Source organism: Haliaeetus albicilla, chromosome 3 (assembly GCF_947461875.1).
Source record: "Haliaeetus albicilla chromosome 3, bHalAlb1.1, whole genome shotgun sequence".
NCBI lineage: Eukaryota > Metazoa > Chordata > Aves > Accipitriformes > Accipitridae > Haliaeetus > Haliaeetus albicilla.
Genome location: NC_091485.1, coordinates 65,463,287 through 65,477,643, shown reverse-complemented (window position 1 = coordinate 65,477,643; position 14,357 = coordinate 65,463,287). Strand labels below are relative to the sequence as shown.

Genomic DNA, 14,357 nt, shown 5'->3' with positions numbered 1-14,357 from the left:
ACTGACAGAGAAAATAAGGAAAGATACGATTGAGAAAGCATGATTTGGAAGAAGAAGTATTAGCCTGTGACAGAAGAGAAGTGGATAAAATTCTCTGTTCTGACACACTTTCTGAAAATTCCTGTACAGATCACTTCAACCCAGATCCACAAAGAGAATGCTATGCCTAACTTCCACTGAAACCCCTGAGAGTTAAGGCCCCGAAAATATTTTTATCAAAGTAAGTCTTGTTTTTCTGGGTCTCCAGTATCCATCTGCAAAATAGGTATTACTGCAAAACAGCATTTCTTCCGAAGCAGCTCACATATTCCCCACTAGTATCTACAGTACGGAAGAATTTAAAGACAGTACTGGCTGTGTGGAATTTTGCAGGATAGACAGGAGAAAAACAGACCTAGAAAAATACATTTTAGTCCCAAAAGCTGTACTTCTCTTTAAAATAAACAGTCCCAGCGTCTTGGCAGTCACCACTTCTCTGACACACGCTGCTGTGTTAGGAAGATTCCAGAAGAGCAAAAACCTTTGTGGCTCTGCTAGCATGGGAAAAAGAAAGATAACCAGCAAGGGTATGGCAACCTACCCTTATTTTAAAAAATTAATAGAAAGAGGAAACATTTCTACATTTGAAGCAGAATCAAAGATTTTCTGCCAAAATATTGTTGTCATTAAGTTTCATGCATTTGATTTATTGCCACTTCCTACTGTTCCTATTTAAACTCTCCAGCAGGCATGCAATCAAAATCATATTAAGTGTTCCAACAGCTTGCTTGTCATGGCTATTTATAGTAAATAATTACTGATAGGTACTTTAAGAGAAAAATAAAGTCCTACACATGACAATTATTTGGAAAATACTGATCAAATTCAGCTGGATAAACACTTCAGTTGAGGTACAAGGCAGAATTAAATTGATTCACATTTTGCTTATTTTTAGCACTTATTTCATATTGCCTCGCTATGAATCCACAGTGCAGTTGTATCCTAGCATATCATGGAGAAGTGAAGCTAAGAGACATTTTTGCTGCATCGAGTTATCTCATTAGGTATGAAAAAAGTTTTCTCTACATGAACTCTCACATTGGTGAGAGCAGTCATCATTTACTCAACTTATTCACAGTCTCTTCTAATAGACAGTGTAAAATGGGTCTTAGGTTTGATGACAGCAAAAGTTTTTGAGAAGCCATACTTTGGAGTTTGAAGAGTTTGTAAATTCCATGTCCTGCTAGAAAAGAAAATGTGTGTGTTAAAAAGTTCAGTGACATACAATGGAAATCACCATGTAGGGTGTTCAATAGTCTGCTGAACAGCTGGAACTTTAAGGCTGTGACATTGTAAATTAAAGAGCACCCAAGCAATTTTTCAAAGAAACACATTAATACAGCAAGCCTGTGACAGTGCCAAAGCCCCTTATTTCAGGGCTTTTCAGGACTTATGCCTCTCATTTCATGATTAAATTGTCAACTGAATTTATTTCATGCTTACTGTCTCAATACACTAAAATTGTGATCAAGCTGACGACTTAGGAAGAAATCACAACAGACTGCCTAAGTGGCAGGCAGCATGAGTATATATGCCTCCATGGATGAAGCTAATGAAGGTTTCATGTATTAGATAAACTAATGTGAAGGTAATGGATACCAGTACAAAGAGCTCAAAAGAAACAGATACACTGCTAGAATCTGCTTCATTAAAAAGAAATGGTGCAACTCTACGGTTAATCTGTTACTCTGGTAACAGTTAGTATAAAGAATCCAAAAACGAGTCATATATGTAAAGGTGCATGCAAACTGGTGAGCAGCTGTGTTGGTGATTCAACGAATTACGGGCAACAGAAAAGCCCAACTGTACGCGCTGATGCATAAGGTATATGCTGCTATTCTGATACAATTACAAACAAAATAAACCACAGACAGCAAAAAATGGGTAGTGAGAAAAAAATACATCCTAACAATCCAACACAGAAGATTTTCTGTGAAAAGGGCATGGTCCTAAGAGATTCTGAGATCTTTAGCTTGTTTTTGTTACTTGTGAACACATAGCCTGGATAAACAGGGAGACAAAGGCAGAATAAACCTCCTTCTATCAATGACCTTTACTCAGTGGCAGCACTTTAGTTTTCCCAGGGTTGAAAATAAGGTAGCTTTAACACAGCCAGCTGGCAATATCATCCAAGCATTACTTCACGAGAGATGCTGAACTTTCAGGTTCTTCTGAGTAATGAGAGGCACGTCTGTATTTCACCAGCATACTGATGAGCCTCCTTTCTAAATTCTGAAGTGGTAGCTCTACAAGGCATCATATTAAACTACCTGGGAGGCAGAATATGGCCTTAAGGGCTGCTGCATTTCAAAACAGTTGATGATGACATACAGTTGTCTGCCAGTACCTGTTAGGACCTTTCTCAGAAGTGCAGTGAAGAGCAAGAAGAATAGCCTCCAACATATCAGCAATGTCCCTCATTCACCAAAGCAATAAACCACAATCAAACGTGCTTTTAGACATTCAGCAGAAATGTGATGATGAGGCAACCTAGATCTGAGAGTGAAGAAATTAATGCCCAACCAACACACCTAGTACAAAACACAGAAAGCCAAACTTGGCCCAGAACATTTCCAAATGCTATTGACAGGCAAATTCAAACTATTCTCTACTCTTTTTTTCCAAATGGATGAAATCTTGGTATTACTGAAGTCAAAAGCAAAACTCTCCATTTAACAGTGCCTGTAATTTATCTGCAGGAAACTGTCAGGCTTTCAAGCATTTTCCCTCTTGGGCAATACTTGAAACATTCATCAACTGTGTAGCAGGATCCCAGCATCTCTGTTTAGTTTTCCTCTTCGTAGATAAAGACTGCAGCAGCTTCCATGTTGCTGCATTTATCTACATTTTGAATAATAGAATAATAACCTTTCTACTTCCCCTATCAGGATGGCCTTTTTGCAGTCTGAGCTCTTCATGATTCCTCATCTGCAGCTGCTAGTAAATGAGAAGCTGCTTTGGATCGTTTGAGTACTCTACCACTTTCTGCTTAAGAAACATGATTCTAGAACAGACAAGTCAGCTGTCCAGAGATTATTTCACAGATGCACTTGGCATCATGTGAAGCCATTTTCAGCTGGTAATAGCTTGAATAAACATGTAATTCCACTACAGAAAAAAGCAGGCTTAGGAAAAAGCGATGATGAAATCAAGAGTAAGCAATGTGCACTGCTGAACTGTTTTTTGATGTTCAGCATGCCCTTCCAGAACTCAATGCGTATCTCACTTCTGTTTAGCCCTACAAGTCCACACTGCCTTTCATGAGGCACCAAGCACAAAGGCAAAACGAGACTTAACAGACCAAGGCAGGGAATTATATAAGGGTATCAACAACCTAGGCAAGTGGCACAGAGAGCTATGTAGGTTTAGTGCCTTGTTTCACCTATCAAACTCCATATTTCATAGGGCAATAAAAATATTTCCTTGATTACACAATAGATGGACATTCAGTTTTGCTGCTTACGCCAGGAACATGCTTACACTCTGATTTCTGTTAACAACTATGAGACTGACAAGCCTAGTAAGCGTAGAGAACACAGAGTATTTGATGTTGAACAGTCTACTATCTTGCCAACCACAGTCTACACTACAGATTGAGTTTGATTACAAACAAGTAACATTTCTCACAGGATGTTTTATGACCTGAAATATTTTCTGATCATTCTGTGTAGCTGGAAGAGAATAAGCAAGTTTATTATTTGTTACTTTCCAGATTTATTTGTATTCAAGTAGCACCCAAACTGTGCAAGGTGTTTTACCTGGAATTTTTGCTCGTGTTCTCTCAGAAGCATTTCAAATCAAAGGAAACACAATAGAAGAAAGATCCAGCTTACAGAAAATTCAATTAAGCACTTTTTCTTCAAATAAGAGGCTTATTCACAGTGCTGTAAGAAGTGAAAATGCACACTACACTGTGTGGATAACGAATCCATAGCTAATCCTATATAAATGCACCAACGTGAATATTCCAGAATTAACAAACAATATGCATTTTCTCTTGCACATTGCATTCCATAAAGTATTTGTACCGTAAGCTGCTTGGAGCAGAGATCTGTCACTGTTAATTAGTCCATAAGAACTATGTACATTAGGGACTGCATTTAAGACTTTTTCTTCTTTTCAAAGTTCCCAGGACTGGATTTGATTTTACAGTTCCCCTGTGAATTAGAAGCTAAGGAAAAGAAAGCAAAATCCCATTTTAAATAATGTAACTGATTACTTGGGGTTTATTTTGATTATTATTTTTATTTATTCATTTGTGATTCACATTAATGTAAATGATAGGACAGTAGGTTTTGGTGTTTGTGTTTAATTTTTGAACAGGTGTTCACACAAAAAATCTCCAGTCTCCTCCAGCTAGACTACCTGCATAATACCTGGAAGAACTTTCAGAATCACATGTTTAGAACATATCCTGAGCTATATCTTACATTCACAGTTGCTACAGTCATTAAGGGGTAAAAACAACTCTTAGATAAAAAGATTTTCTTGAATCAAATACTTGGCTGGGGACTACAGAAACAATAATTACTGGAAGGCCACATTTTGGTGAACTCTGGGCTATACTTTTTTCTTTCTTAGAAAGAGAAGACAACGTAAATACAAACTCCCTTAAAACTCAAGAAGAGGACGATAAAATCTTCCAGATGCCCAAATTCATAACTAACTTGAAAACTGATCTTTGAGAACAAATAATAAAACATCAACAAAATCTTTTATGCCCTTATTGTTCCTCCCATACTGCTGACCACACTGACTCTTTCAATATGCAACTCTGAAGGAGCCAATCCAAAAGGAAAATATTCCTGAAATGCAATTTAAAAAAAAACCAAAGATGAACCAGACTGGGCACACACGTTTCAAAAAATCTGACCTTGCATGTTAAGTTTTTGAATCAAAATCTGTTGTTGTTTAATAGCTTTCACATGAGTTACTTCCATATCCAGAACAGAAAACCCAAATGAAATTATGAAACTATAATGTGCCTTTGCCCAGATATTTTCTTCTGAGATTGCTAAGAGGATAAAATAGCATGTACCAAATGTAAAGTTCCTTGATGTACAGGTAAATCCACGATTGCTTATCTTGTGGATCAGCCTCTCGTGTAAATGCAAGTCTCCATATGGACATAGTTGCAGCAAATCAGACTCTGTTCTAATTTATGCAAAGAAAGGGTTTCCACTCCTGCAGCTTTAACCACACTCCCTTTACACTTTCAAATCCATTCCTTCTCAAGCAATTCCAGCATTCATCTCTCCTCTGATACCATTTGTTTGCCAGAATGGCAGCATTTAAATTAAAATTAAAACCCAAACACTCCCCAAGGGAGCTGAATACCCTTCATTCCTATGCATATATGTAGTTATGAATCCTTTACCTGAAAGGTTTTGGGCCAATACCATCATGAGCAAAAGCATTTTTTAAGAAAGAGCTCAACTTTGAGTGTATTTTGCTACAGCTAGATAGAGCTATTGCAAAAGCAAATATTTTGAACAATAGGTGTCTGCACACCTGGGCAGCTGACAGCCAAACCTTAGACAATTAGCCAGTACGGAATGTAACTTTCCTTTAAAAATCTCAAGATACTAATTCGGACAATTAACCTTAAACATAATGGTCTTTTTATATATATATATCTGGTTATGCCATGTAAAGCACTTGTGAATTTTTAAATTCTGAAAGTTCCCTCAGTAGTTTAGTACCATTTACAATACAAGTCCTGAAATGCTATTTACTATTGTGGTGCTTTGTGCATCCATGCTATTTAAAAATATCTTAAAATTAACAATTCTGTCTTCAAGGATTTGCAAGGTAAGGCCCCATTTATTAATGGACTGTAGGTCAATGGTTTTCAGTCTGTCATCTGGGAGACTGTAGGGTTTAAAACAAGCAAACTAATCTTTATGAGACTGAGGCTTGCCTTCTAAGGGCCAACACCTTCATTGTGTGAAGGCTGCATTTGAAATTGGTAACTACTGCATTAGCGATAGACAAATCACACCAGTATCACTAGGACCAGGATCTATTGACCAGCCCTCCCACAAACAAGAAGCTCTTTATGAGAGTCCAAGTGTCCTGGATTTCCCCTAATACTCTCTTCATTATTTAGTCCATACTATCTACTGGATTTACTAGCTCATCAGGCTGTCTTTGGTGATGGGTCTAGACTTCTGCTTGTCAAAAAATTTCACTACCTTTTCTTTTTCTGCTTCCAAAAATGGGAAAAGATCTCTTTTCTAACAGCTATCAGTCACTACTTGGAATTTGCCTTAAAGCTACACGTGCATGTCTTTTCAGTTTGCCTTCAGTTAGAAAAGTGGAAAACCATTTTTCTAGTAAACCCTGTTAATCTCATTATCTGTCTCATCCAGCACAAACAAAACTTGTGATAGCAATTCAGCCCACAAATTCAGAAGCTACGAATCGCTACATGATAAGATTTCTGTTTACAGTACTTTCAGAAAAACAAGCCATTTATTACAGATGAAACTTGCTTTCTCTTTCTGGCCTCACCAGACCTGATGCCCAAGAAGTACATAATTTCTGCCACTTAGAATATATTCTGTTAAGGTATGACGGCATCATGCAGAATTCTCCAGTATTTCTGCTGTCCCGCCAATACTGCTGGTGCTAATATCTGAAAGCAATAGTTGCATAGATGAACAAATTGTCTGAGACAGGATACTATTAAAATATGGATAAACTCTGACCTGTTATCTTTCCAAAGTTTGCTGCTAGACTCTTGCAAGTACTACAAGAGGATCAACCCTAGAACACATCATTACAGAGGATAACTATATTCTGCATCAGCCCCAAGACTTCGCCTCTCCTGTGGATACTCAGGGTTTTCTGCCACTTTTCTGCTGTATCTATGAAGAAGAAGCTAAAACACTCTATTGTATATAGTGCAATAATATAGCAGCAATTTAATCAAAGATTAATTACTAAAGAGATCTACATTTCTTTCATGTCCCAATGTAAAACCATCTGACAAAGCTAGTATCAAGTAAGTTAGATTAATGATATTTTGTTCTCAAACATATACACAAACAGATCACATTCAGCAGTTCTATTAGAAATAGCAGTGTTAGTAATACAGCAATACAGGGCTTATAATTTTGCTAAACAGTACCCACTTGGACTGAAACTGACTGAATTTCAGTCAAAAAAGTGCATCCAGAGCACCAAAATCACAAAGCTAAGGCAAATTATGCAGTTTTGCCTCCATAATTCTGACAATTTGTTCTTTGGACAGCTCCAACATCCCTTTGTGCTGAAGCAGGGACCTGAAGTTAAGCTCAAGTCATCTCTGTGTTGGGAATAAATTTTTGTCTTTCCTATAAGAATCTGTCCATTTTACCCAACAATAACTTTCTGAAAAGCTGAAATCTACACATTCTCTTCTGGGCTTCTGGGCTTAGTAATATTGAAATTTCATCTAGACTGGGCATGCGTCCAGAAAGCAGAAAGGAAGATGATCATTCCCCTGCCTAAACTAAGTGGACTAAGTGGAGGACGAGGCTTTCTGATCAAAACGGGGTAAGATGCAAGCCTTGGGGAGGAAAGAGGAAGATTGGGAAAAGCAGCCTGAGGGGGACTGAACAAATAGAAGACTGGCAGGGAAAGGAAAAGGGAAGTTAGGAAGGGAGTTTCCTTATTCCAAATTTAGAAAAGGAGTGATTCAAGATGACCTATGAAACCTGACGTAAGACTGCAGTGTGCTTTTCATAAATGCTGAAGTCAGTGGGAACTGTGTGCCATATAACATCAACAACTGATAAACCAAGTCCTAGGTTTCTCAAAAGCTACCAAAAACATTTGTTAATCTCTCTGAATTTCAGTTTTCCATCTGTCAAGTGGGAATAATAATAATCCTCTCATATGGGTAATGTAAAAACAAATTCATTAATGCTTGCAGATACTGCAGTAATGAGTACCATAAAAAAAAGCACAACAGAAGCACTAACTCTGCATTAAGAAAAGTGTTTGATTAGTCTGCAGTAAACAACAAATGGGCCTTTTGTTCTCTGTCTATGTTTACATCTTAACACAATGAAGTCTTGGTATTTAATAACTTACAGACTGTAAACAATACCTGTAACAGCAGTAAGAAAAAGGCATTGACCATATAGCCAACAAGGTAGAGAATACAAAATACTGAATCAGAATTGAGAGGAAAAAGTAAACTGTGACTGTGTAACTTAAAGGCTATCTGACTGCTTATGTGTGGGGGAAAGAGGAGGGGATAAAATAATAATTTTAATTCAGACACTTAGTTTTTAAGGTGGCCCTTAGAGCCTTCATAATTTTCTTTTAACTTCGAATTATGTGTGTGCACATATTGATATTCATGCAAGCACTCACAAATCTTCCACACTGACACTGTGTGTACACCTATATCTATATATTACATAATTTTCAGTTTAACCAACAAAATACATCTAGAACTAATACATTGGGTGTTACTGCATAGAGGTTAACAAATTCACTTATAGCATCAATTATTCATGTACAATAGCAGCTTGAAAATACATTTTTCAATTCTTATGACCTTAAGACTAATCTTAAAACAACAAATGATGAAAGTTCAAACAAAAGCTAATTTTGTTTAATGAACTAACCAAGGAGGTATTGTGAAAGTGTTGTGCAACCAAATGTTAAGCTAATTATTGTGAGATCAAATAACTGTTGCCATAGTTACTGGACAGTGTTTTCCATAACCACCTTTATCGCTTCAATAAATCTTTGTGATGCAACAAATATAAAAAGTTGACTGTAAAATGACTATTATGTTTTGAACAGCATTTAGTTATGACTGTCTTGTCATTGTGCTTGTGTTCCCAAGTTTGTCAGAGGATAATAAAAGACAAGTATCTGCTCAAGTTAACAGAGAAACAATTATAGCTATAGCTATAGCTTGGGGACTGCAGTTCAGGTTGTTAATTTTAGCATAAGATTTTTTCTTTTGTCTATGAAACACATTTGAGTTGTTTGTCTTTAGACTGTAAAGTATCAAGATGGCCAGCTTGTTGTCTCATTTTCCCCCACTAGTGTATTATTCTTTTATGATAGTTCACATTAGATGATGCAGTGAACTCTACAGTAACTGAAAGCTAAATCCAAAATTTGGGTCATAAACAACTGAATATGAAAGTCAACATCAAAAGCATATACCACTGCATAATGAAACAAACCCTGCTGCTCTGATTGAATGCCCCTGTAAGGGAGTCTAGTCTGTATCATGTCATAGACTCAACAGCTGGCTTCTGCAAAAATTGTCCTGAACAATAAATATTTTACATTATCTACATTTTTATGTACACAGTTATACCAGGGGATTCATGACTAAATCTAATGCTTGGAATTAATCTAAATTTGAAAGGTCTTGAGAAAATACTGGTTTTGACTGGTGAACTCAAGAAAATAAAGACAAAGATTGATAGTGGGGACTAGGCTATCTCAGCCTCTCAGTGGAATTTTCTAAATTCAGCATTTGAGTATAGAAGTTGAAGCAAAATCCTCAATAGCAGAAATTAAATGTCTTTTAGACATTTGCATTAAATGACAGTTCTCTGCTTCTCTGATACCCTGCAATTTCATGTAACTCCTGCCAGCTTACACAGGATGCTGCAGAAAGTCCCCCAAACCAGATGTGGCTCCAAATATGCTTCTGTCTTAAATTCATGAGCAACTGATGATCAGCTGAAGCTAACCACAAATTCTGCAATGGAAAACATAGTTGACCGATTTCCTATATGTTTCAAGAAAACATTGTGGATTTATACACCTTTTTCATGTCACCAGCATGTTTCTGATTTTCTGATGAGTTGCTGGGGAAAAAGGAACTTTTCCAAACACAAAAGAGCCTCGCTGTACTAGATCTCCCAAATTTTCTGCTGTAGACTCAGGAATCTAGCCGTTGCAAGGCCCACAAGATCCTAGTCTTGCCAGACTTTGCGGCAGTAAGAGGCAAGGAAGCCCAAGGGTCTAATTCAAAGCCATATTGCATGGGAGAGGCTCCATTGCCACCCCGTTTTCTCTGACTGCCCTGACAAGGGACTGTAGGTGTTCAGGACTTGGAATATGGCAGGCCAGAGAAGCAGGAGGTAGGTCTTGTAAGGAGAGGTTGCGTTAGAGCACTGTTAGGGTTCTTGAAGCTGGAAATGCCATTCCTGCCAGTTTCATAGCGGTTACACAAACAAGAACACCACAGTTCAAGTCAACTCTGGGACATTGCATATCATTTCACTTGTCCATTTTTTCCCAGCAAGCATTTTCACAATTTTCAATACATAAGAATTTTTCTATTTTAATCAGTTCAACAAACAAAAATCCTATTTTTGGCTGTTTTTGCCATATCTGTCAAGCACAAGGACAAAAGAAACGAGAGAATTTACGATGCAAAGAAATTCCAGTTCTAAAATAAGCTCTCAATAAAAAAAGTTACAGGGATTTCTATCAAGCTTAGATCTGTGCAGACTCCACAATGTTTTTTAAACTTTGCAGCTCAGCTAATAAAGCTCAAAATACCACCATTCCTCTCTGAGGCACTTGCATGGCTCACAGAGGAGATGAGTGGCATGGGCCATCTTTGCATTCCACTGACTTTTGCTGCTCCTATGGACGCCCAACAGCCTCACAGCATCTGGGCTGTTCAGATCTGAGCCTAGAACTGGGAATCAAAACCCTGTGCCATTTATCTTCCTGCTTCTCAGCTGAATCAGAATCTAATGTATTGTGTTAAATAAGACAAGAAAATAGATGCATATAAAAGCATCTGATCAGACGGTTAACAGAGGAATGAGGTAACTGAGAAGGCACAGCACAGAAAATAATAGCTTATAAAATAAGATTTGAAAACAGCAAAGAACAAAAAGGAAATCAGTTCTACAGAACTACAGAAGAGATTTTCATAGTGCTACAAGGGACTCTAATGCTGAATTTTGGATCACAAGTCAATGATTCATGCATTGCTGGGTATTTTTTTTCTCCTTTCTCATTTTCCCAGCCTAGTAAGAAGCTTCATTACTAATTTACCTAAGTTTGAATGCTCAACTCAAGCTAACCTTTAGCATGCTTTTCAATGTTTCTGTAACGAAGCTGCCATCTCGATATCACATGCCTGCAATACAAACTGCCACTTACTAAAACTCTTTTTCAGGTAGAAAAATAAAACACTCCATGTGTTCCAACGATAACTGTTTAAAGAAAGAGATAAATTGGTTAGTTACATTCATGTCACCTTGAAATAATGAAATTTTAGAAAGCTAAAAAACCTTGAACAAATAAACAATAATACACCCTGTCAGTAGCTTAAATCTCCACAGCCCTTAATCAGGGCAAATGTATGTTTTGTTAGAGAAAGGATAAGGTTGCAAGAACTGTATTCATAGGAATTATAATACCAGCTAATTTTACAGCAACTCTATGTAGTGGTTGAGAACATTCATTTTTTTAATCCAGGATATGTTGGAGATGGAGATACTTACTGTAGACAATAAAAAATTTTTTTTTTTTTTAAATATTGTTCAACTGTTCATTTAACTAGAAGACTGTGCAGATCTAGTGCTGTGATGGATTTTAGCTTTGCTGATGTTAAACTGCAAAGTATACAGTGTATTACAAAGAAATTTCACGAGGTGAAAAAATTTAGTCTGCAATCCCTGTTCATGGGAGCACATTTTCCGTTGTGAGATGTGCTGCAGTTTTGAAGATATTTCTGTGCTTTTTGCTTCTTACAACACTCAAAAGCACAAAGTTACACAGACTTATGCAGTGCATCTCAGAGACAGCATCTCTTTCTCTATGAATCACAAAGACCTTGATTAAACTGAGCACCAGCTTGCAGGGCATTTTGGAACTTATTTCTCCAATAATCTGAAAGAACAAAACCCTTATGAACCCAGATGGTAAGACTGTATAACCTCTGACAATACAAGCCATTCCATGATGCCAGACAGCCCTAGAAAGCAGACAGTCTGTTTCAGAGAGCAAAAGAGGTGAAGTGAGGAAGAAAAATTGAATAGTAGTTGAAAGAAGGAATTCAGACCTCAGTGGTTGGGGAGATTATTAGATTTAGGTCAACAGCCCCACTGCAGTGATTCCTAAGCTTTTCTTTCATAATCCCCCTTCTAGGATTGCAGTCCTATTTTCACTGCAACTTTTGATATTGTCCATTACTTGCAAATCACTGCTCTTAATAGTAATTTTGAAGTTTTTATAAAATTGTATGAAGTTATTCCAAAGCATTGGACACAAGAGAAACAAAATACACAACTCCTAACTCTGTACACACTTGCATCACTTGTTTAGTGGAGTTTCCCTTGAATTCTAGCAGTGTAAACAAAGGCAGGGGATGAGGCTCTGCATCTCTCATAAATAGAAAACATTCTTTGTACCATTACATAAAACTCATTTTGTAAAAGACTTTTTCTAAAGCTTTTATACTATTTTACTTATTTCCTTGCCCGATTAGCTTTTAACCAAATGTAGATGTTTTCCCTGACCTATTTTTCAAAGCTAACTAATCCCTAAATCTCTCAGTTATGCAATCTTGAAGGATTAAATGTTTGTCATGAAAGAGTCTGGATATGTTTAGACTGAATAAATTTCAGTGGTTTAAATACAGTTCATTGATTAAATTACATTCATAGAATGCCGGCTCTTGTCACAGGGAGTCTGCCAAAGTAGCTCTATTTAGATGTGTATGATATAAGCTTCTGCTCATAGTTAAGCCCACAAAATATTTGCATGTGGTGCATCTTGGAAGAGAATGAAGCTCTTTTTATATAAAACACTTGTTCCATCTCTGCAGAAGTATTACAATTACATAATATCTATATTGCAGTAGCATCTGAATGCCAGCCTGATCAGAGCAGCATTATACTAGGTAAAATGACAATCTCTGCTCTGAAGCATGCAACCTAAAAGGCAAGACAAACCAGGTGGAGGAGACAAACAAGTGGGTTGGTCTGGGGGTGGTAGCAAAGACGGGGTAACAAATAATAGGATGCACAGGATTTGCAGCCAATGAGGAAGAACAATCACAACATGCCATCTGCCCACCTGTAATTAGATTAGAGTGCTCTCTACGCAGCACAGCAGAGCAGTTTTGAAGAGACACTTGGAGGAGGAGGACAGGACTTTGTCTTGGAGCTTCTCCTATGCTTAGTAAGGTGTCATGAGAGAAAGGATAAAGGTGCCCAAGGAGAGCTGGAAGATTGAGACCAGCAACAAAGGCAGGTGTCAAGGACATAGTGAGATAATGGGTCACAGACAGGAAAGGCTAAATGGTCAGAAAGGTATATTCTGCTTGTTTAGGTTTTGCTCACACAGTCAGAACATCCTTTAAAAGTCACCTTCACGGTGGTTTAAGCTAACTGGTTTTACTTCTCATTTACAATGGACTGGGAACTGCTATTTCCAGTTACGCTATCTTAGTTGAAAGGGTATAACCTCAACTTGTTGGCATTGAACAGTTGCTTTGTACTTCTTAGAATGCACTGAGATCATCTGCAGAGAAATTAAGATGTCTTTATTGAAGCATGAACACCAAGAAAATGATTTAAAAGAACTGAAAACATATTTCTTCAGGGTTATACATGAACCTCTCTAAATGAGGAAGTCAGGAATATTTTTTTTGTCCTTAGACATAATGATCCCTGCTTGGGTTTCTACCCTTTCTTCCAAAGCAGTATGTCTGTCTCCCTCAGGACAGGAAACCTGAATACATGAACTGCTTTCATGAACTGCTGCTTTCATCTACTCTAGCAATTGCTATTTTAAACAGTTAAAATAGAATGGTCATACACAATTCACTTTCAAACCTTCTAAATCTGTAGATTCAGAACTTATTCAATGTGTCTAGATTTCTGCCCTTCAATTCTGAAGTGAAGAACTTGGGATTTCATTTTCAATTCATTCTGATAAATCCATCCATTATATAAGCAGGGCCTATGGATTAAATAGTCATGAAATTCAGGTTTAGCAAAAACAGTTATTATAGCATTGCAACATATCTACTGAATATAAGGATGCAAAAATAGTACTTTCCACGTTCCATGACATTTTCTGTAAATACAATCTTTTACACAATTACATGGTCCTTTCTTTCTGGAAATGTAAGTCACTTTCAGTTTCTACTAGGACAGGAAAAACAGCTCACTGAACTTGAGGTCTCAGTATTGCAAAATTCTGTACGGATAAGCCAGCTTTTGAAAAAGAAAAGTCAGACTACATGCTCACATTATGGGTGGATACCCTGAGTGGCTGCAAAATATGACTGCAACCATTACCCTGTAGCAAGCAACAGACAACCA

At 37.3% G+C, this 14,357-nt stretch overlaps 1 protein-coding gene across 2 annotated transcripts in view; it reads right to left on the bottom strand.

Moving 5' to 3' along the window:
- The window catches only part of NSMCE2 (NSE2 (MMS21) homolog, SMC5-SMC6 complex SUMO ligase), a 134,600-nt gene that overhangs the window by 34,446 nt on the left and 85,797 nt on the right, over positions 1–14,357 (bottom strand). Inside the window, exon 2 of one of the 2 annotated variants that reach the window (XM_069780052.1) lies at positions 13,105–13,251. The exons of the other annotated variant lie outside the window; for it this stretch is intronic. Coding sequence (XP_069636153.1) covers positions 13,105–13,251 — 147 coding nt within the window. The remainder of the gene's footprint in view (positions 1–13,104; positions 13,252–14,357) is intronic. 2 annotated transcript variants of the gene reach the window in all.